General features: G+C 44.4%; 1 protein-coding gene across 1 annotated transcript in view; it reads right to left on the reverse strand.

Moving 5' to 3' along the window:
- Positions 1-2,510: 2,510 nt before the first annotated feature.
- The window catches only part of GSR (glutathione-disulfide reductase), a 59,793-nt gene continuing 40,608 nt past the window's right edge, over positions 2,511-21,695 (reverse strand). Inside the window, exons 6-13 of the mRNA XM_063919454.1 lie at positions 18,529-18,583; positions 10,436-10,535; positions 9,489-9,575; positions 9,219-9,377; positions 6,968-7,079; positions 5,504-5,635; positions 3,639-3,772; positions 2,511-2,929 (exon numbers count right to left, since the gene is read on the reverse strand). Coding sequence (XP_063775524.1) covers positions 2,780-2,929; positions 3,639-3,772; positions 5,504-5,635; positions 6,968-7,079; positions 9,219-9,377; positions 9,489-9,575; positions 10,436-10,535; positions 18,529-18,583 — 929 coding nt within the window. The 3' untranslated portion in view covers positions 2,511-2,779. The remainder of the gene's footprint in view (positions 2,930-3,638; positions 3,773-5,503; positions 5,636-6,967; positions 7,080-9,218; positions 9,378-9,488; positions 9,576-10,435; positions 10,536-18,528; positions 18,584-21,695) is intronic.

Below are 21,695 nucleotides of genomic sequence, written 5' to 3' on the forward strand. Positions count from 1 at the left end.
GTGGTGGCCAGACTATTCCATGGAACTCTCCAAAATACTTCTAGAACCAACTCAGGAAAACATGGAACCATTGACATGGTGCATTATTCAGCTGGAATATTCCATTGTGGTGGGGGTACAATGTAGCGGTTACTGGTTAATGACATGTTCAGGCATACCAGCGGACCCATCCCATGCCACACCTCACACCATTATGGTACCAACACCAGCCTGTACGGTGCCTTGTTAACAACTGGGGTGGATAGCCTCATGCGGTCTGCGCCGAACCCTAACATCAGCCCAAAACAACTGAAGCCGTAACTGATCGGACCATGCCACATGTTGCCAGTCCTCCAGAGTCCAATTAGCGGTATCACGATCCCAAGTGAGGTGCTCTTCCCGATGTTGTAGTTTTAACAGGGGCACTATGGTGGGTCTTCTGTTCCCATCTCCCATGGAAGCTAAAGAACGCTGCACTGACCTGCTGAATATGCGTCTACTACCTCCTGCATTGATTGTGGATGTTACTGGAGCCAGTGTTGCATGTCTGTTGCCACGGACAATTCTGGCCAGACGCAGCTTGTCACAATCATTAAGCACCCGAGGTCAGCCACTGCGCTGTCCATGGTGGGTGGTAATGCCTTTCATGAGGTATTCCCAATACATACGTGACACCGTAGATCAAGGAATGTTGAATGTTCGCACGAGATATCAGATTACAACTGATGCAGGTATGGCCATTTCAAAGATGTCACAGTACGGTGGCACAACCTACCATTTCTTTTACCTACTGCTATCCCATTACTTTTGGCACTTCAGTGTAGTAGGTAAAACACAGGACATTTTCCACATTCTGAACACACTTATAAAGGCCATTGATCTATATAAACATGTCCTCTGTACATATTGAATGTTTTGGCATGTTCACTCTACACAGATGATACATCTACAGAATATATCAAGATAAAGCGTTTCAGATTAATTTGCCATGTTTGTTTCTAAGGGGCATTACACATTGCCTGGTTTATTCACCGACTTGATAAGGTTACAGCACAGAGTATGTTAAACAGTGTACTAGCCTGTCCAATATGGAATTACTGCATATTCAAAGAATTACAATACAGTTGTAACTAGGAAATTAATCAGGCAGGGAATGGTATTGAGAAAATATCCTGCCGCCTCCCCTCCTGACTTCATACCCACTGGAGTACTGTATGTAGGTACACTCGTAGAGAAGGTATTTACTGTCCAAAGTCTTATGACACACATATCTTCAGGTAACTTCACAGTGTGAAGTATGTTCTGTGAACATGGATTAATGGTAGAATATGTTCTTGAGGTCCTGTATATCTCAGTGTGTTTTGAGGAATAGTATGTATTGTAGTGAGAGTATAGGTTCATTTGACATTGGGGGTAATTCCAAGTTGATCGCAGCAGGATTTTTGATAGCAATTGGGCAAAACCATGTGCACTGCAGGGGAGGCAGATATAACATGTGCAGAAAAAGTTAGGTTTGGGTGGGTTATTTTATTTCTGTGCAGGGTAAATACTGGCTGCTTTATTTTTACACTGCAAATTAGATTGCAGATTGAACACACCACACCCAAATCTAACTCTCTCTGCACATGTTATATCTGCCTCCCCTGCAGTGCACATGGTTTTGCCCAATTGCTAACAAAAATCCTGCTGCGATCAACTTGGAATTACCCCCATTATCCCTACAAACTGCTGATTCAATGGTATTCTGAGCATAGATAGACAGTGTCTAGTTAGACAGTCAATAGATAGACACCACATGTTACACAGACATTAGGTCGACAGGGTCAAAAGGTCGACACATTTTTTATTTTTCTATTTGACATGTTTTTGGACTTTTTCATACCTTCTCTATCCATGTCGGCATAGGGTTGGATATAAATCTTTTGGCGAGTGCAGTGAGCCACCAAGCCCGTAGCATGGCGAGCAGATGTCTTTCTATAATTTGGGGACCCAGATGACAAAACTATCCACACAAAACCCAAAAACGCAAAAAATAAATAAAAAAATAATGGTGTCTACCATTTTCATACCGACCTTCTGACCCTGACAACCTTTTAATGTGGTGTCTGTCTATTGACAGTCTAACTAGACACTGTCTATCTATTATACCACACACACGATTCAATAATGTCCTTAAATAGCATATATAAAGTCATATAACCACAAGGCATACTATATTGCTGATTGCTAATTAGGGGAGATTACCAGTGCTTACACCCTGAATGATAACGATGAACGATAACGTTCAGTGACGTCATCCCCTGCACTCACCAAACATGCACGATATAGTAGTTAGAGTTGAGCTGCATGTTCGGTAGACAATGCCTGAATCAGAATGATCCTTGGGTGCGCATATTGTTCAGGCATACACACTGGACGATTAAAATAATAGATCTTTTAAAAAAAGATGGTTATTGTTCATATCGTCTAGTGTTTCGCCCAGTATGTATGGGGCTTAAGTCTAAAAGAATAAAATTGAGGGGAAAAAAACACATTATCCAACATTTACAGTTTAATTTCTTTAAAACAATGAACTACAAACAAGTAATTTGCGGAAATAAAATGATACCATCCTGATTTAATAGTCAACTAAAAGGCACTTTTAAAAGGTTTCTGCTGAGCTACAGAAGTCTATGACAGAAGCAGGAAACAGGTTTATACATTAGGATGGAGTGGATGTGTAGGAGGCAGCTCCATGGAGGCACAATGGTGATTCTGCTGTAATCACTGTGGCTCTTGGTCAGTGCACACAATAAAGACTTCAGCGAAGTGTGACCAGTTCCTCAGATGAGGTAGGGTGAATGGCAACAGTGTTATCAAAGTCTTTTTTGGTGGCTCCCATCTTGATGGCTACAGCAAATCCCTGCAACATCTCATCACATCCCAGTCCTTGCATATGCAACCCAACCACCTGTGAAACGAAGGGTCAGAATTAAAGCTTCCAGCCAAAGATACACAAATCACACAGCAGCAGTATTCCTCCCATCACAGCTGGATCATGCATTAGCAACCTGGACACCTGCCTAGGATCAATGACCACTCAGGGTACCAGATTACTCAAACCTATTCTTAAGGGACTTAAACCAGTATGCTGCATACAGCCCCATGAGTTCTTAATCAGGCATCTTCTCCTATAATTAGGGAATCTATAGTAATGCATCTACATCTTACATCACATTATTTTCTGTAGTTGTGACACCTACTAACACTAATGTCTTTCCACTGCCCCTACAGTCTTAACTTATAACCCTTCATCTGTGCTGCTCCTTAACGTGGAATCATATTCACTATATGGCATATGCTAGTCAAATGAAACATTTGAAGTAAAGAATTAGAACACAAAAATGCTAATCCTTTTTTCTGGTGAAAATACCAGTATTTAAATGTATTCTGTCATGCTACGTCTTACATTCCTCCTATTAATAAGGCAGTTTTTTTAAGAAAGACATTACTGGTGAGTAGATAGTTACTAGAATTCTATTGTACAGGTTACTTAAAGGACCGAGAGCACTTCATGATCCATTGGCTCCACTGTAGGCTGGAGTTGCACATAATAAACACTCTCAGTGTAGAGAACTATAGCTAGGTAATAGAACCAGATGAAGGAGTTGCTTTCTCACCTTTTCCTCTTTATCAACGCAGACCAACTTCATCACACATTTTGTTTTCCTTCTGGTTACTGCGTGGTACATTGGTGAAAAAGAAGTAGTGTAAATCTTGACATTCTCCCTGCCCTTGGCATTCACCGCTTCCTCTACAATAGTCACATTTAAGTAGAAGAAAATACATATAATAAGTGTACACATTGAGAGAGGAAATGTTACAGAATATTTGTATATTAGTGAAGTACTCCGGAAACCTTTAGCCCATGTGCACTGAGGTATATCAGAATATTTATTGTTGCCATGTTTGAGAGGGGAGGTTACTGCTCTATGGGGGTCATTCCGAGTTGATTGTAGCTGTGCTAAATTTAGCACAGCCACGATCATCTTCCCTGACATGCGGGGGGAACGTCCAGCACAGGGCTAGTCCGCCCCGCATGTCAGTCCGCACCCCCCGCACAAGTACAAAGGCATTGCGCTTTTGTACTTGTGAAGTAACTTATTATACATCCAACAACTTGCCGCTATAAAAATATTTAGTTCATTGAAAGTCAGTGTCTGTTATTAGGACACACCTAGCAGCAGTAGTATGTACAATGCATAGACTTCCTACATCACTCCCTTTATACCGAGCAGATCGTGTAGAAGAAGGTATACGATGTTGTCACTGTGGTGTAAGTCACTGCTATCTCTTACATGTATTATACCGCATTCAGACCGCAAATGCCGGATCCTACCCGGTAAGACAAACGTGTACTTACCGGGTGGGATCCGGCATTTGCGCTCCTCTGCTGGCTTTCCGACCCGGCAATATACCGGGTCGGTTGCCATAGCAGCGGAGGGAGCAGCAGCAGCAGGGGCGGGGGTGGAGGCGGCGCCGGGAGATGAGCTCATCTCCTGCGCCGCCTCTGCCTATGCTGTGAATGGGAGCCGATTCGCATTGGAACGGCTCCCATTCACACTGCACCTGACCCGGTAATCAACCCGGTAAGAACCCTTCTTTTTTACGGGGTTGAATTACCGGGTCAGGCGACCCGCTATTTCAACAAAGGACCTTTCACATCGCACACGGACCCTTTTCGACACGACAATATGCCGTGTCGGTACCGGGTTTTCAGTGCGATGTGAAAGGGGTATTAGTCATTACCTACTTCATTTTATTAGTCCGTGATACAACAGCCCAGTGATTCCAAAACACGTCCTCAAGGCACCCCAGCAGTCCAGGTTTTTTGGGATATCCCTGCTTATGCACAAATGGTATAATCAAACTGACTGAGGTGCTGATTAAGTCACCTGTGCCTAAGCATCGATATCCTTAAAACCTGGACTGTTGTGTTGTAATGAAGACAGTGTTTGAGAACCACTCCAATAGCCTAATATTTGCCCATTATCAGCGATCCTGTCACTTATCACAATCAGGTTGCTGCTTCAGAATACTGAATCCAGAACTTAAGGGTAGAATAGAACAAGCCAAGGTCTTTACTTACATCAAAATGTATTTTTGTGTGATGCAAACAGGTAAGCGCCAGAAGACCAGTATTGTGGCTTCACTTCCTGCCTGTGTTACTTCCACAACTACTGCCTGTGTTATTGCAACACAGCACACTATGCAGTGCATAATGCAGCTGCGTCCCACCATGCCGGGTCTGATTGACAGGGGACATCAGAAGGGAATAAGGACTTAATCCAGAAGGGTGTGGACTGCACACCCTCCACTCCCACACACCCCATATCCACTGCTGAGGATTAAAACAAAAACATACATCAAGCGACTTCTGGTCCTATTAGGCTAGTGGCCTACCAAGAAAAGCAGACTGCAATCCACCCCTGTAGACAATCAAAAACAATATGGAGGTGTATAAATGAAGAAAAGAACTTCCCACCTTCTGTGAGCCCCACAGTTCCTATTGGAGGATGGCTAAAGACCACTGTTGGAATGTTGTTGTAGTCAAGCTTGGAATCTTCTTGGCCTTCAAACAATCGATGTGACAATCTTCTCCCAGCTGCTATGGCAACTACAGAGCAGAAAATAAAGATGTACATTTGTATAAATCACGATTGTCCTTGAAAGTGAAGTACACCAAAATGCTCCTTTCCAGCACAGAAAAACAAAAAATGTAACAGACAGGAAACAAATACAAATATGCAAAAGCAGCTTATTTTGTTTTTACCAGACTATGCATTTCCAAACACGTGATATTTTATAACACAGATTCATTATTCAATGGGAATCTGGTAACCATTACAAAAGCGTTTGGGGAAGTTCCAATAGAGAGCCTTGAATATTTTATAATGTACTGTATGTAACAAAAATTAATCAAGGATCCCATGTGTCATGTTTTCCCATAAAAATAATACACCTTGTTTCTTTATTTTATTATCTGGCTCCGAGACTCATAACTAAAACTTCTGAGACAGCTACAGTTAGGGCGGGATATACTAAAGGGAAAATGCGGTAAAACCCCCGTTTTAAGGGGTTTTACTGCATTTTCATATGTACTAACCCCCGTCCGCCGGGTTTACGACGCTGAAGGTATCGCCATCTTTTAATGGCGATACCCTATAGAAGCCTATGGGCTTCTTACCGCCAACCGCCCGCCCCCCCCCCCCCCCCTCCATACCTGTGTGCAGGCAGCCCTGGTTCCGGAATTCAAACTCCTCCTCCCCCAGCAACACAGCGGGAGGTCCTTCTGGCTGCAGGGAAGAGGAGCTCGGGACTGACAGCTGCTTGCCGGTCTTGGAGGGGAGACCCCAGGGTGGTGACGGAGACCACCCCCCGCACGCCTTCTGACAGGTATCGCGGGGTCCTCTGTCACCGCATTGTGATGTTAATCGCATATGTTAGTACATATGCAATTAGCATTGCTGTGGTGGGCAGCAATTTATTTTAATATATTCCGCCCTGAGTGAGAACAGACTGAACACACCTCACACCTAAGACAAAGCACTGGGATGGCTTCAATGAGTGATTACTTACATTCATGTCATATGGGAGTCCTGGTTTTTAAATTTAACATTTTGAAAAGCATAACGATTATGGGCACTATGGGGGAGATTCACCTAAGCACAAGCAGCTTACACTGCGCATTTGTCGGCCCACTACGGTAGGCCGATTCTATTCTCCACTCCATAGGCTGCCATCTTTGAATTATGCAAAGTTTGATGGCTCTCAATATCTAGTTTTTCAAGTTGAATATGTTGGGGGCTCCATATTGAACCCTTAACAGGGGCCCAGGACTCAAAACATATGTCACTGTTTGTGTCGATCTTATATAATGAACTGAACAAGTGTGCTAGATTAGAACAAAGGGTTTATAATCATCAAAGACTGAAAAATATTGAGGTACCTGGTGTCAAAAGTGCTCTCCCACACACATCACCTACAGCATAAATTCCTTTTCGGCTGGTGTTCTGGAACTCGTCTACTACAATGTGACCTTTCTCATCTAAGTCAAGGCCCTGTAAAAAACCGAAAAGGAAAATAAATCACAATGGTCTCGGAACCCCCTATAATAAAACTATAAACATAATCTCTAAGAACATAACTCTAGCGTAGACCTTCCTGTAACCACAAAACAGAATTTTTGTTCCTACCTCTTAAATGGGACACAATGGGGGTACAGCTGGTACTGAGTCTGGGCACTAAAGAGTTAAGAAAATTTCCAGCCACAGGCTCCTCCCTCTCTATACCCCACCTCCTGACAGTCAGTTTACACTAACAAAACCGAAAGAGGGAGGAGAAAATAGGGGAGAAGGAGGCAGACACAACCACACACACATTGACCCATACAGATGGTGGCAGGAAAGCAGCAGACACCGAAGACCCAGCCGGGAATGCCAGGGAGGGCATCCTGCGTCTCAAATTGACTCATAAAAACAGATTTAACAGGTAAGAACAAAAATCCTGTGTTCTCTGTCATCCAGTAGGGGACACTGGTCATATGGCATCCTGGATGAGAATAGGAGATCGACAAGATATGGAAAGACTTTGACTCCCTGTTGACGAAGCGCAGTCACCATGACAGACATCACCTTTGTGAATACACGAGGTGCGTTGAGATACCAAGAAGCAGTGCTTGAAACTCAAAAGGGTCGTCGAGCACTGCGAACTGAAGTAGAGACTGATGTCAGTGCCAAATCGGGATCTATAGATAAGCTCCTACCACTGCGAAGTCCCTTGTCAAAAGGTATCCACCCACTGTTCCACGATCTTGTTAAGCCCAAGCTGCAGAGAAAGCTGGACGAAGCGAGAGACCGGCAACAGTAAAAATAGCTTTTAGAAAGCCGTCTAATTTCCTATTCATCACATCTTTCAACGAAGCCACACTTGCAGAGGGATAGTTGTTGCTTTAGCTAAACATGCGATGGGGTGTCCACAGGTGGTGTTTCCCATAGAGTCCAGTCAAACGGTGGAAGAGGAAAAAAGGAAAGGATACACCTGGAAGTCTAAAATTTATGGTGAGCCTGATTCCAGGCCTCAGCCAATAAATCTTCTAACTGAGCACAAGTCAGAAATGTTAACAATTCCTTCTTCTTGAGTTTGAAAAGGGAAGACCATTGTTCAGTGACACCCTCTGCGTTCTTAATCTGAAGAACAGACCTCACTGCTCCAATCAAAGTATCTACATTAATAGGGCTGTCTGAGTCCTCCTCTATCACTGAGCATTCTTCAAAATCAGATTTCTGTGGACAGGCGTCCTCGCCTAAAGAGGAGACGTCAGACAGAGTGACAAGCCAACACATCAGCAGCAGAGAATTGACGCTTCTGAGTGCGGACTACTACTGGATCCAACATCTGCTGCAGGAAGAAGGAAACTTGAAATAAAGCCAGCACAGACTGAGACAGACTAGAATCCCAAGCCGGCTCCACTGTGGGCCCCTAAGATTCTGAAAAACAGTCTTTGCCTAGGAGCCCCAGTCTGAAGTTTCTTTTGATAATTCTCACAAGTAGAAGTCCTATAAGGAAGGTATCGGGATTCTGTCGCTTCGGATGCTGGCAGTCAATTATTGTGGTATTTAAATCCATGTCGGGATGCCATCATTGGGAGAGGAGGAGAGAAGAGCTCTGTGACGGGCAGAGAGCAGCAGCATATGTTCCAGTGTTCCCCATTGGACGACAAAGAAACACTATTTTTTGCTCTGCCAGTGTTTAAATTATGATGGAAGCCATAAAAATATATATTGGCACCTGAGTGGATATACAACAAGTAGAGGGTGTGAGCACTGAGAAAATTGTATGCTAAACTACTGCACTGTACTGAATTAGAACTATTCTTATGTTGGCGGAACAACAAATCATATTAGTTTTCTGCGATTCTCAACAAACAATGTATTTTTATTAATTTTACAATATTTACTAAACAGACACTTAGGATTTTCTCCTATTGCATCTCCCATGGTTTCATTTGTATATACAGTAGATATACTTTGAGCAAAAACAAATTTCCGAAAACAAAACAGTAGAATATTGTTTCTATAATAAATATATAATGACTAACACATGTAAACGAGTAACTCATGGCTGAAAACAAGGTTTGTGTTAAATTTACAAGCAAATTAATTCGTTTTAGGGCTTTAGAAGCCAGAAGGAGGTATTACCAGTTTATCCAGGTTCAGTCCCTCAGTGTTGGGATCTCTTCCGATCGCCCACAGCAAACAATCAACATCCTGTATCGTCCTCACCGTTGGTTTGCGTCCTGGCACAGAGCACTGCACATTGATTTCTAGACCAGCACTGGTCTTATTAACAGACTTCACCTACGAAAACAAATAAGCAAACCCCTATTGTACATTGCTAAAACTACAATATACCGGCGTCATATACAGTATAATATAGAATAACAACAAGTTTTGTGCGTATTACATTACCTCTGCATATTTCCAGACATCTACACCTGCATTTTCAAGCTCCTCAGTGCAATTTGTGCTGATCATGGAATCAAATGTTCGCAGCACCTGGAAGAAGATGTCTTATTACTAATGATACAGCTACACTAACCAGCTCTGTCCCCCACATTTCCTGAAAAGTCCATATACTCTGCTGAATTAAATAACTGACAGTACCTCAGGGTCCTTGCTTTTTCTCTGTTCCCCTTTCTGCGTCTTTTTTTTCTTCTCTCCCCCTTCCCTCTACTTCTATCTTTTTTTGGATCTTACCTTTTGCTGCTCATCCTATGTTCAGTTTGTTCCCTTCCTGCTCTTAGACAGCTTTTTCATCTCTCTTTCCTCCCTACTGAAGACTTTAATAATACCTCTGTTGCAGTCCACTGATTGGACTGTCGTATTATTGATTATTGTTCTATGCCTTCACCGATGCCTACTTGCTCACAGTTTAATTTTATATTTTTGTTTCTGTTGCGAGTTCATACATTTTGCTGTCCATGGAAACCTTTGTTCTGTTTATCTCAGTACTCAATATTTCCCTTCAATAAAATAAAATGTGTGATTGAAAAAATAACTGACAGAAAAGCAAACACTCTCTCTCTTACAGGTGAATGGGTTATTATAAAAAGGGCACTTATTGGTGGATGAATTAATCCACAAATAATACAATCAGAAGGCATAAAAACCACTTTAAAATTTGGCTTTGTCTCATCACTGAATTATACAAACTATAATGAAGTTCAAAAGTTATTACAGAAAAACAATAATTTTTAGTATTTTCTGCGACACAAACCTAAAGATTGTAAGCTTGTGGGCAGGGTGTACTTACCTCTATGACTGTCGGTTATACCCAGTTTTGTTTTATCACTGTTGTTTCCAATTGTGAAGCGCAACGGAATTTGGGAGGGAAAAAGGAGAACAAAGTATATTACCTTGTCTTGGCGAATCAACAATGCAGCTCTAGAGCCCAGAGCTGAAAGAATCCCAGCTATCTCAACAGCAATGTAACCAGCACCAACAATAACACTTCTCCTAGAAGAGGAACACAGATGCAGTTATAGAACTCATGTATTATATCCCATTGTGCAATAATAAGAGTTATGGTAGACTTACTCTTGTTAACTCTTTTTCTTCAAGGTCTATAGGCTCAATAGGGAAAACATTAGGGTGTAGGTGGTTGGAGAGGACCGGACACCAAACAGTTAAAGCTTTGAAGTCCCAGGAAGTCTCAGTCCCTCCTGCTCTATACCCCGCCATCAGCCAAAGGCAGGAGCAGGATAGAGGAGAAGGAAGAATGGTACACACAAGAAACATTCTCATATCAGAGAAGGGAACCAGTGAAAAAGAGGAAGAAAACCCACTGAAGCCAGATGCGTCAGGGTGGGTGCCCTCTGGAAAAGAATACCAAGGGTTGGAGATCAGGCACGTACGGGTGTTGTTTTTCTAATGCTGCTGCTGCTGCTACAAAATTGGGGTTAGTCACACCCAATAAAAATATAGATCCAAAAACAACACAAAATTAGCAGCGCTAACAGGAATCTTTGATATTATGAATGAGGATTGAATGAAAAAAATTTATACATTTAATTAAATGATCACATAAATAAAAACAACATTAAAATTAATAAAAAGGGTCACAATAATAACAGCTGCCTATAAAGTGTGATCCGTTCCTATTTTGGATAAACTGGATAGCAGATGGGTGAAGGGAGTAGTAAAGGACTGACAGCAGAGTCCTAATGGTATACCTTTACCACAATAGTACCGCTGGAGGTGTAGTCCCTTGTAAGTGTCCCTTAGATCCTCGCTAGGTCACGGTGTCCTCCTTTTGTGGAGAGGGTTGATAATACTCCAGATGCTGTTAATCACCTCAATTTTTCTGCCAAAATCAGGGTCCAGTCTTGGTCCGGGCACACAAAGGCAGCGATCAGTCTGGTAAAAACAGTGACCCAAAAAAGCCATCTGTTGCGTTTCGCTGCAGGCACTGTAGCTTTATCAAAGGTGACCTTTGATAAAGCTACAAAAGAGGCTGTAACTGCTATGGAAACCCCATTGTAGAAGGCAGAGTGGGGGCTGATAAGCGATCCACTAACTGACCTGAGAGAAGGAGGACACCCAAGGTGGCTCCTGTACAAGGTAGGGTGGAGCAGGCTGGTAAGGGGGAATATAACAATTAGCACACAGACCGTCCTGCGCAGGATCCTGAGAGGATAAGCCAGTTGAATAGGATCTGTATGTACTAGCACAGGGGCTCCAGATGTCCAGACAGATTCTTAAAAGAAGTAAAAGGGACAGATATAGCAGACAGAGACACAACACAACAGCGGAGCTAGCACAAGTCACATACAATGCATATATATTTTTTAATGGGCACTAAATAGACTGCTCAAGCCTGGTAGATTCAGCACTGTATAACCTGGCCCAGGGGAGACTGGACCCGACGTTCCCGGAGACCTGTAGCTTCTCAGAAAACGCTCAGAAAATGGCTGCTGTGGGAGGAGGGTGAGAAGGAGAAGCTCAGAGGCGTAAAGCCTTCGTGAGAGATCGCACCCTGAACCAGGGAAGGGGACCCCGGGGGAGAGAACACCTCCCCTATGCTGACGTTAACCTCCTGGGCAACTGCCACCCTTTAGAGGCCATCGGTTAATGCCCTGGATTAGTGGGATTGCGGACAGACCGGACACCCACATCAGCGTCTCCAGTCGGTCTCCACATCTGGAGGTAAAGGCTACAAGCAGGGAATCGCCTTACCTGTCCCCCCAGTATCCAGCTACAGCCTGGGTCCCCAGAGTAGCGACTACCTGAGCTCAGGTGGCCCTCACCGTACTCACTGGACCACTCAGAAGTGCTGCAGCGCCGGCGGGGGTTGTAGGAGCAGCAACGCTGGTATCCTATAGGACTGCCTAGCACTGGTTGCTCTCAAGTAAAATAGAGTAAAAGATACAAATCATAAAATAAAAAAGCTTGGAGCTGAAGGTGCATCCAGCTGGCCTTTGGCTGGGGGCGGGGTACACTGAAGGAGAGACCCAGGCATCCTGGGGCTTCAAAGCTTTAACTGTTTGTTGCACGGTCCTCTCCAACCACCTACACCCCAATGTTTTCCCTGTGGCGACTATGGACCCTGAAGAAGAAAGTTTGTTTATATAGTTAAGTACAGTCTACAGTAGAGTTAAACAAATGTCCCTCCGGTAAACTCTAGGGGAAAATTCATCTCCCAGAGCCACTGATATTTTTTTCTGGGGCAATGGCTGACAGAGAGAAGCAGTCCCGTTCATTTATAATATTTTCCTGACCAGTGGTCTAAAGAGCATCCTAATGGAGGGTGCAACAGAAGTAATGGAGAGGTTTTGCAGGAAGTGGTTGTTAATTCAGGTTCGGTATGGATGACCGGCAGATGGGATGCCGGTTGTCAATATCCCAACAACGGCATCCCGCCCACCAGAATGCCAGCAGCAGGGAGAGCGCTAAGAGTCCCGGCTAAGAGTTGAAAGCTTGGTGGCTCGCTGTGCTCGCCACAGGATCTATTCCCACTCTATGGGTTTCATGGACACCGGGATTCCGGTTGGCGGCATTGTTGCCGTCGGTATCCTGACCACTGGGATCCCGACAGCCGGTAAATTAAACGCATCCCGTTAATTCAACACTGGCTAGTTCCATTATTAAGATCACAAACATTTATGATGGGCATATTTTATAGCATCATAAACAGCTGAAGGCTCGTTTGGTATCCAGATGAGCAAAGGCAAGCGCTAATGTTTCCACAAATGACACAAAGAATGGTTAACATACAATGCTGTACAAAAGTTTTAGGTAGGTGTGAAAAAAATGCTGCAAAGTAGGAATGCTTTCAAAAATAGAAGTGTTAATAGTTTCTTGTTTAAGAATTGACAAAATGCAAACTGAATTAAGAGCGGAGAAATCAATATAAAATCAATATTTGATGTGACCACCCTTTGCCTACAAAACAGCATTATTTCTAGGTACACTTTCACACAGTTTTAGAAGGAACTTGGCAGAGAGGTTGTTCCAAACATCTTGGAGAACTAACTACAGATCTTCTGTGGCTGTAAGCGTTCTCAAATCCTACTGTCTCTTAATGTACTCACACCAAATATTGATTTGATTTAGATTCCTCTTCTGTTCAGTCACTTTGCATTTTATTAATTGATAAAAATAAATAAATAAAAATAATAATAATAATAATAATATATAGGATTTTTGGTCCCTTACCGTTGAATCCTTCTCTCTGAAGCAGGCTGGGCGACACTGGACCATGGGATTGCAGGTTGGGGATGGAGTTCGGCACCTAATGTAAACTTTAACTTTAAAACCAAGCTCCTGACCCCTGCATCTCCATGATTCCACTACTTCTTTAAAAGAGTCCGGAAAGGAGTAGCAGTAATCGCGTGAAACTGTTAGAACACTCAAACAAACCAGTAGGGAAAATACGGCCAATAACAAAACCCTTGCACGACTGAGCATGGGGTAGGGAACGCAGTGTCGACCAGCCTGCTTCAGGGAAAAGTATTCAATGGCAAGTGACCAAAAATCCAATTTTCTCTTCCAGCAAGGCTGGGCGACATTGGTCCGTGGGACATTCAACACTCCCAGGGAAGGGAACGATCAAGCTGTCTGACCGGAGAACTGTACTCCTAGAGTGGATGTGCCAGAGACAAAACCTAAAAATTATTAAAAAACTGTAGACAGCAGACCAGATAGCTGCCTGGGAGAACTGTCCTGATTAAGCTCCGTGCTGAACTGCACAGGAGGTTGCCAACCCCAGCAGAATAAGCTGAGACCCATTGTGGCGTCAGATGCCTTGCCCTAGCATAGGCTGGCAAGGCAAAACTACTGACTGAGAAACACACTACGAACCTCCGGAAGGAGATCAAAATGTCACTGGAATAAAAAGTGAAAGAACTGAAATGTTTGTTTTCAAAATACGAAACCTGAACACTGTTGTCAAACCTCTCCGAGAGAATGCCCAGAAAGGGGAGACATGAAATTCGGAGGAATGAACACTCTGTTGTACCACCAGTTGTAGATCCCCACCGTGGCGGTGTCTGACCGATTACTAACTGGCTGGCTGACCAGGATGGTTTGGGCTTCTAAGAGAATCAGAAAAATAGCTGTGAGCTCGAGCACAGTGAGCTGCAGAGCCGCCTCCAATGGTGACTAGAGACAATGGAGCCAAAGATGCAATGATCTGGTACCCTAATCCAAGAGCCTCCGCCAGAAGTCGACCAGTACTGACAGACAGATAACAAAACAAAGTAGATGCTGTGAATCATGCTCAGTCCCGGAGAATTAACTACTGAAATACCCCTTAGTGGAGACTAGAGTATGGAATGGTCACTAAGGCGGAGACGACCACGCCCAATAACTTTCCGCACAACCAGATCGACACAATAGGTACCAACAGCACCACCGTATGTTCAGTAGAGGGACCAGTGTGCTACCTTGACAAGGTGTCAGGCGGGATTTCTGTAAGTCGGCAACCAGTCGTGAATGTGAAGCACCTGAACCGTTTGAGCTAGCTGCACAGTGAAGCAAAATCATCTTCACAAACAGACTGTCTAAAGAAAGTCTGATCGAGAACCTGCGCAGTTCAGTAAGCTAGCCATCACAGACAAGATGTTAGCGAAAACTTGAGAAGTCATTTGGCAGCGATCAGAGTCTAACTCAAAATGGAATGGGAAGATATGCTTCCCTAACGTCCAGTGAGGGCAACCAGTTGCCGTTCAGAATGCTGTGGGTCACTAATGGATAGATTCCATTTGTAAAGAATGACCCAAAGCTGGAATGCAAACCAGTGCCCAAAGCACAAAGAGCCAATATAGGCTGGAATGAGCCATTTGGCTTCCAAACAAGGAAAAAGTTGGAGTAAAACTCTAGTTCCCGGAGGAACTAGTAAGGACAGTATAGGGATAGCCTGGCTGACGCCGCGTTAAACACCGCATCCTAGGATGGAGCCAAAGGGCATCCCGACCAGAGACAGCTGCAGGTGGAACCGTGGAAGTCACCAGGGCACCCTTGTGCATGGCCACCCTGACATTCAGTAGCACCACGAAGCTGTGTAGCCAAGTGAAGCCACCTATGCCAAATGACTGAACTTCAGCGACAAGTCTGCCCAGGTCGTCACAGGTTAAACCACCAAAGGGGAGGCTAGCAAAAAACAGGTCGAATGACAAGGGTAAAGCCCCTGAAAAAGCATTTGAGCCAACTGTTCAAATTTCTTAATTTAAAAGCTTTAAATAGGAAAAGCCGCGTGAACAGGTAAATGCGCCACGGTAGCGGCAAACGTGAGAGGCCACTCCCACTTGTACACATGATCTGCCTGCGAAGAATTGAAAATATGTAATGTGGCTTGATAAAACATTCCACATAAAAGGAAGCTTTTCTAAACATCACCTGCCATACACTCCAGGCTATGGAGTTAGGGTATGAATGCAACCATATTAAGGGGATACTGTGCTGGAGAGGAGGAAACAGCCGAAGATATCTGGCGCTTTTCCAAAATTCCATATTACTGCTCTACCATGTGGGACATCGACCTTGGCTAGGGCAGCAACCTAGACACCTGCGTGTAACGGGATGGCACCAGACAGTACACACAAAGCCCCCAAGTCACACATCTGTGAGAGAGACATCGCAAAATAAACCGATACACACGTAGGAGAGTGCAAACCACAGCAATCAATAGTGTACACAGAGACACATAAGGTAGAGTGACAATGCAAGATATACCAATAATACACCTAGGTGAGTGTGTGACACAGCAACAAATAGCATATAGAAATACGCAAATGCGAAAGGGATACTGTAATATATTCTGATAATAGGTGAGTGAGCCACAGCAACATATACTGATAAACACCCATAGGTGGAAGTGAGACACAGCAACCTATAGCGAACATAGATACATACAGGTGAGAGTGCTACAGCAAGATATACCGATAAACCCACATAGGCGAGTGCGAGACACAGCAATGTATAGTGTACATATATACACCCAGGTAAGAGTGCCACAGCGGTGAGTGCGAGACACAACAATATATAGTGTACATAAATACACCAAGGTAAGAGTGCCACAGCAATATATACTGATGAACACACAGGTGAGTGTGAGACACAGTAATAAATAGTGTATATCGATACACATATGCTGGAGTGTCACTGCAATATATACTGATGAACAAACATAGGCGAGTGTGAGACACAGCAATATATAGTATAGGAAGATACACGCAGGTGATAGTGGCACCGCAAGATATGCCCCCTCCCAAAACCGCCCCCGTCGGCAAGGCTGCACGCGGGAAGATGAAACTCGCTCCCCAGGCGTCGCACTCACACTGAGCAGCGCACAGTACCTCACTGAAAAACAAAATGAAAAGTTACAAGGAAAAAAAAAATAAACTAATCTAAGCAGCCCCTCCAAATTGTGCCCTACTCCTCAGGCACCTAAAGAAGACTGGATCACGGGGATGCAGGGGGCAGGAGCCTGGGTTTACAGTTAACATTAGGTGCCAAACTCCAGCCCCAACCTGCAATCCCATGGTCCAGTGTTGCCAAGCCTTGCTAAAAAAGAGAAATAAACTATTAAAACTTCTATTTTATAAAGCATTCTTACTTTACAGCTTTTTTTCCACACCTGCCTAAAACTTTTACACAGTACTGTACATTGGGCCTAATTCGGGTTGGATCGCAATACGTAATCCAGCCACAAAACCTACAAAGAGGATGCGGGCGCATGCGCAGGGCCCGTCCTGCAGAGCCATTCACGGGTGGGGCGTGGTAAAGCTTTGTTTCCAATGCGGAGACGGAGCGCTGCAGGGGTGGCAACAGAGAACCGGGGGCGGCGCCAGTCAACTGGTAGGCATGATCGGGGTGGCTGCGCGACGTCACACACAGCCGTTGAGATCACAAAAATGGCGGCGGACCTCCTGTTGACGCAGCCAAACTGCGCCGGCAGGAGGCTACCTCATTTTTTGCGATCACGCTGAAATTGTGGTGCAACCGCAATTTTGGCGTTGTCAAGGAGGGGCGGGTGCTGGCTCATAGCATGCTGGGCGGCTTTGCCCTGCCATGGGCGGCCCCCAGCATGCGATGCAAAGGATTGCAAATTCTGCTAAGTACTGAATCAGAGGGGTAATTCAGATCTGATCGCTGCTGTGCATTTTCACACAGCGAGCGATCAGGTCCTAACTGCGCATGCACCGCAATGTGCATCCGCGTCGGACATCAACAGTGGGCATCGCCGGTCAGCGAGGGGATGGTGCGAAATATCCAATTGCATGGGCATTAAGGTGATTGACAGGAAGAGACCGTTTATAAGTGGCAACTGAGCGTTTACAGGGAGTGTCTGGAAAAACACAGGCGTGCCCAAGCGTTTTCAGGGAGGGTGTCAGACGTCAGCTCTGGCCCCGATCAGCCTGTTCTCATCGCACTGTAGGAGTAAGTCCTGGGCTACGTAGAGACTGCACAAAGTGGATTTTCGCAGATCGCAAACACATGCTATCGCACACTTGCACTGCGAATTTACACTCCCCCTGGAGGCGGCGACTATCTGATCACAGGACAGCAAAATTGACAGCCCAGCGATCAGATCTGAGTTACCTCCCAGGTCCATAGCTCTGAGAAAATGATAGCTTGCTGCAGGCCATGGTCTGAGCACTAGTGTTGGCTTCTTGTAACCTTGGACACGTTTTTAGTCTCCCTTTGGCCACGGCACCAAAAAAAAAATTCATTACAAGAAGGAATCTGAACATTCATTATCCAAAGAATTATTTAAGTAGATGTTTGGATATGGCAACCAAATAAACAGAAAGTAAAAAAACAAAACCGATATAGGTGATAAGGTTGGAATTGGAATATACATTTTAAATGACACCACCAACAAGATGCAACTTCTTTTGACGTTAGCCAGGCAAATGGCTCAAATGCATATGGCTCAAATGCAACGGAATATGCTGCGCTATATAAGAAACTGTTAATAAATAAATAAATAAAATATGAGAGTATATACCTGGGCAAATCTTCAAGTTCAAAAAATCCATCACTTGTAATTCCTAAACTTGCTCCTAAAATGAAAAATTAAAGCAAATTATCCTCTGTAGGCTGCTGATTTAAATAAATATTAACGCAATAGCAGACCAGAATGTCAATATTACAGCAGTAAGCCGGGATGCGGTCAAGATGCCGCCGGCCGGAATCCCGGCAGTCGAAATACCGAGCCGGAATCCCGACCACCACAATCCCGACATATTCTCCCTCCGTGGGTGTCTCCGACACCAATAGAGGGAGAATATAATAGTGTGCCGAGCATAGCGAGGCACCGTGCCCGCAAGGGGCTGCGTTCCGCTCGCCACCCCTGTCGGGATTGTGTGGTCGGGATTCCGGCGTCGGTATTTCGACCGCCGGGATTCCGGCCGGCGGCATTTAGTACTGATCCCAGTAAGCCTACTGTAAAACTACAATACTCACTTGTTATAATGCCTGAGTGTCCCTGCACAACTTTGACACTAAGGGGCTTATGTAATAGCCTGTGAGCTGAGTGTGCTATTACATAAGTCCCTAAGGGGGGTATCCTATTACCAGAGTAGAAACATCGAGCGCGAAAAACAGACAGTTTTGCAATTTTTTCCAAATGTTTCACCCGTATTTTATTTTATTTTTTATACAGTCTATCCACTTTGGTCACCTGTTAAAAAAATAAAAATTCTCACGAAAACACACAGGTTCAGTGAAACCGGTGTGTTTTTGGTAGAAACGGACCCAATTTCGGATGAAAACTGGGGCTGTTTCTGAAGATTTTGTTTTGCCGGCCGCGGCTCGTGCTGGCTTATTGGGGCTAATAGGATAGCCCCCGGCGGGACAATTAGCCGCAGCTAATTGGATACCCACCCTATATCTGTACTTTAGAATATGCAGCACTGATGGTAAAGGAGTCAGCCCAACATCTATACAGATGAAACGAAGGGCAACTTTTATTATGGTAATGAGAAGGCGGAGGTGATCCTTTCAACATATAGACATTGATTATTCTGTGCTGGTATGAATCTTTCTACAATCTGATTGGATGTAGGTTGCTATATTTCCACCCATGTTGTAACTTGACAATAAAACAGGTTAGCAAAAGAAGATTAACAAAATAGTGCTCTGAGCCTAATTGAACACACTATAAATATAGCTCTACAAGGACTTCCGGTTCCGGCGCCCATGTGAGGAGAAGCTGATTGCTGCAGCTCTCCTGCACCCTCGGTAACCGGAGCACACAGTGCCTCCCGCTCGCGGCTTTTCTCCGCACCTGGCGCACACTACCTGTGGGAAAGTGCTGGGGACTGGATGGAAAGGTTTCTGTCCTCCCCCATGCCCCCTAAAGCCCAGAGATCGAGGTCTGAAAAACGGCCGGGGGAATCCAAGATGGCCGCCGCACCTAGCTCACAAACGAGTCTGCAGGCTGCTGGCAGCATTAAACAGGCTTCTGCAAAACACATTTCTCCCTCAGGTGAGCCTGACTGTTCCCCTGCCTCTCCAGTGACTTATGCTGATGTAGTGAGAGCTGTTAGGGATGCCATGGAGCCTATCATGGATGCACATGCTGCTAAAATGAAGCAGGCAGTAAAAGACCTAAAATCCCAAATCAAGCAGTTATCTAAGACTGTTCTTACAAATGAACAAAGGCTGGGGGAGACTTTTCAGGATGTTGGGGATCTTAAGCACAGATATGATGAGCTCCAGAAATCTCACTTCCAGCTGCTGAACAAGGTTGACGATCTTGAAAATAGATCGAGGAGATCGAATCTTCGGGTGCTGGGGCTCCCTGAGTCACTGAAAGGTCCTGATTTGACTCTTTTTTTACAAACGCCCCTCCTTGATTTGTTGCATATCCAAGATGAATGCACTGGCTTAGTTATCGAGAGAGCCTATAGACTGGGTCCCCCACGTTCTTCACCTAATAGCAGACCACGTGTGGTTATATTTAAATGTCTGAAATTTCTCCATAAGGAGGCAATATGGACGGCATCCAGGAGGCATAGGAATTTACAATGGGAGGGAGCTCGTTTGGCCATTTTCCAGGACTACTCCGCGGAGGTATCCCGGGCACGTCGGGAATTTACCCCCCTTTGCTCCCGTTTGGTAAAGGCGAATAAAAAATTTGCTCTGCTCTTCCCTGCAAGACTACGCCTGTTTGATGGAAATTCTTTCTGGGACTTTACAAATCTTGCAGATGCAGAGGCTTATGTTTCTGAGGCATCCAAGGCAGATGACGACTCCTCTCAGGCGGATGACACCCTGGATTGAGATGGCTGAGTATTGCTCCTGGACTTCTCTGTTTCCGGTTATGTATGCCAATTTAATTATTGCTGTAGAATCTTCTGCAGGTGTTTTTCCCCCCAAAATAGACTTTGGTCTTATACAGCGGGCTGAACCTTTTTGCCTTGTTTTCTGTTTTAGATTTTTCTTATTCATCTGTTGTCTTTTTGTGGCTATGTAATCTTTCTAGAATGGTTATATATGCTTAGCGGAGATATCTCCCCCTACTTCTTATGTGACAGGCTGCGTTTTTCTTTTTCTTTAACATGCTCTGTGTGCTCTGATATTTTCTTCTTATTTTTCCTATGTATATTTTCATATATTATGTTGCCGAGGGTGGGTAAGGGCGCCCCCTCCCTCATTTTTCCTCAGGTTTTCATAATTCTGGCTGGCTCATTGGCGGTCTATGACGGCCTCTGTGCTTGCTTGAACCGGTTGTTCTCGTTTTCTGAAGTTATGATTGTCCTTAGCAGGACTTTCTTCCACAATGTTAATGTTATATTTTGTGTGTTTTCTATGTTTCTGTCCCTCTTTTCTTCTCCCCCTCCCCTTCTCCTACTAATGTGTCCACCCCGGTATGATTTGTATCCATTTTTCGGCGGCTGTAGATATCATGATTACTGCGCAGGTTTTCAGGTTTTCCCAGTTCATTTGATGCATGGCTAGTTTGAGTGTCGGCACGTGGAATGTGGGAGGGATCAACTCCCCAGCTAAACGCAGAAAGATTTTGCTCTATCTTCGGAAGGTGGGGATGGATGTTGTTTTCATTCAGGAATCTCACCTTATGCCAAATGAGGTGATAAAACTGAACACTATGGGTTGGTCTGTGGTAGCCTCTTCCTCCTTCTCTTCTAAGGCTAGGGGAGTGATTATTTT

This window comes from Pseudophryne corroboree, chromosome 1, assembly GCF_028390025.1.
Source record: "Pseudophryne corroboree isolate aPseCor3 chromosome 1, aPseCor3.hap2, whole genome shotgun sequence".
Lineage (NCBI taxonomy): Eukaryota > Metazoa > Chordata > Amphibia > Anura > Myobatrachidae > Pseudophryne > Pseudophryne corroboree.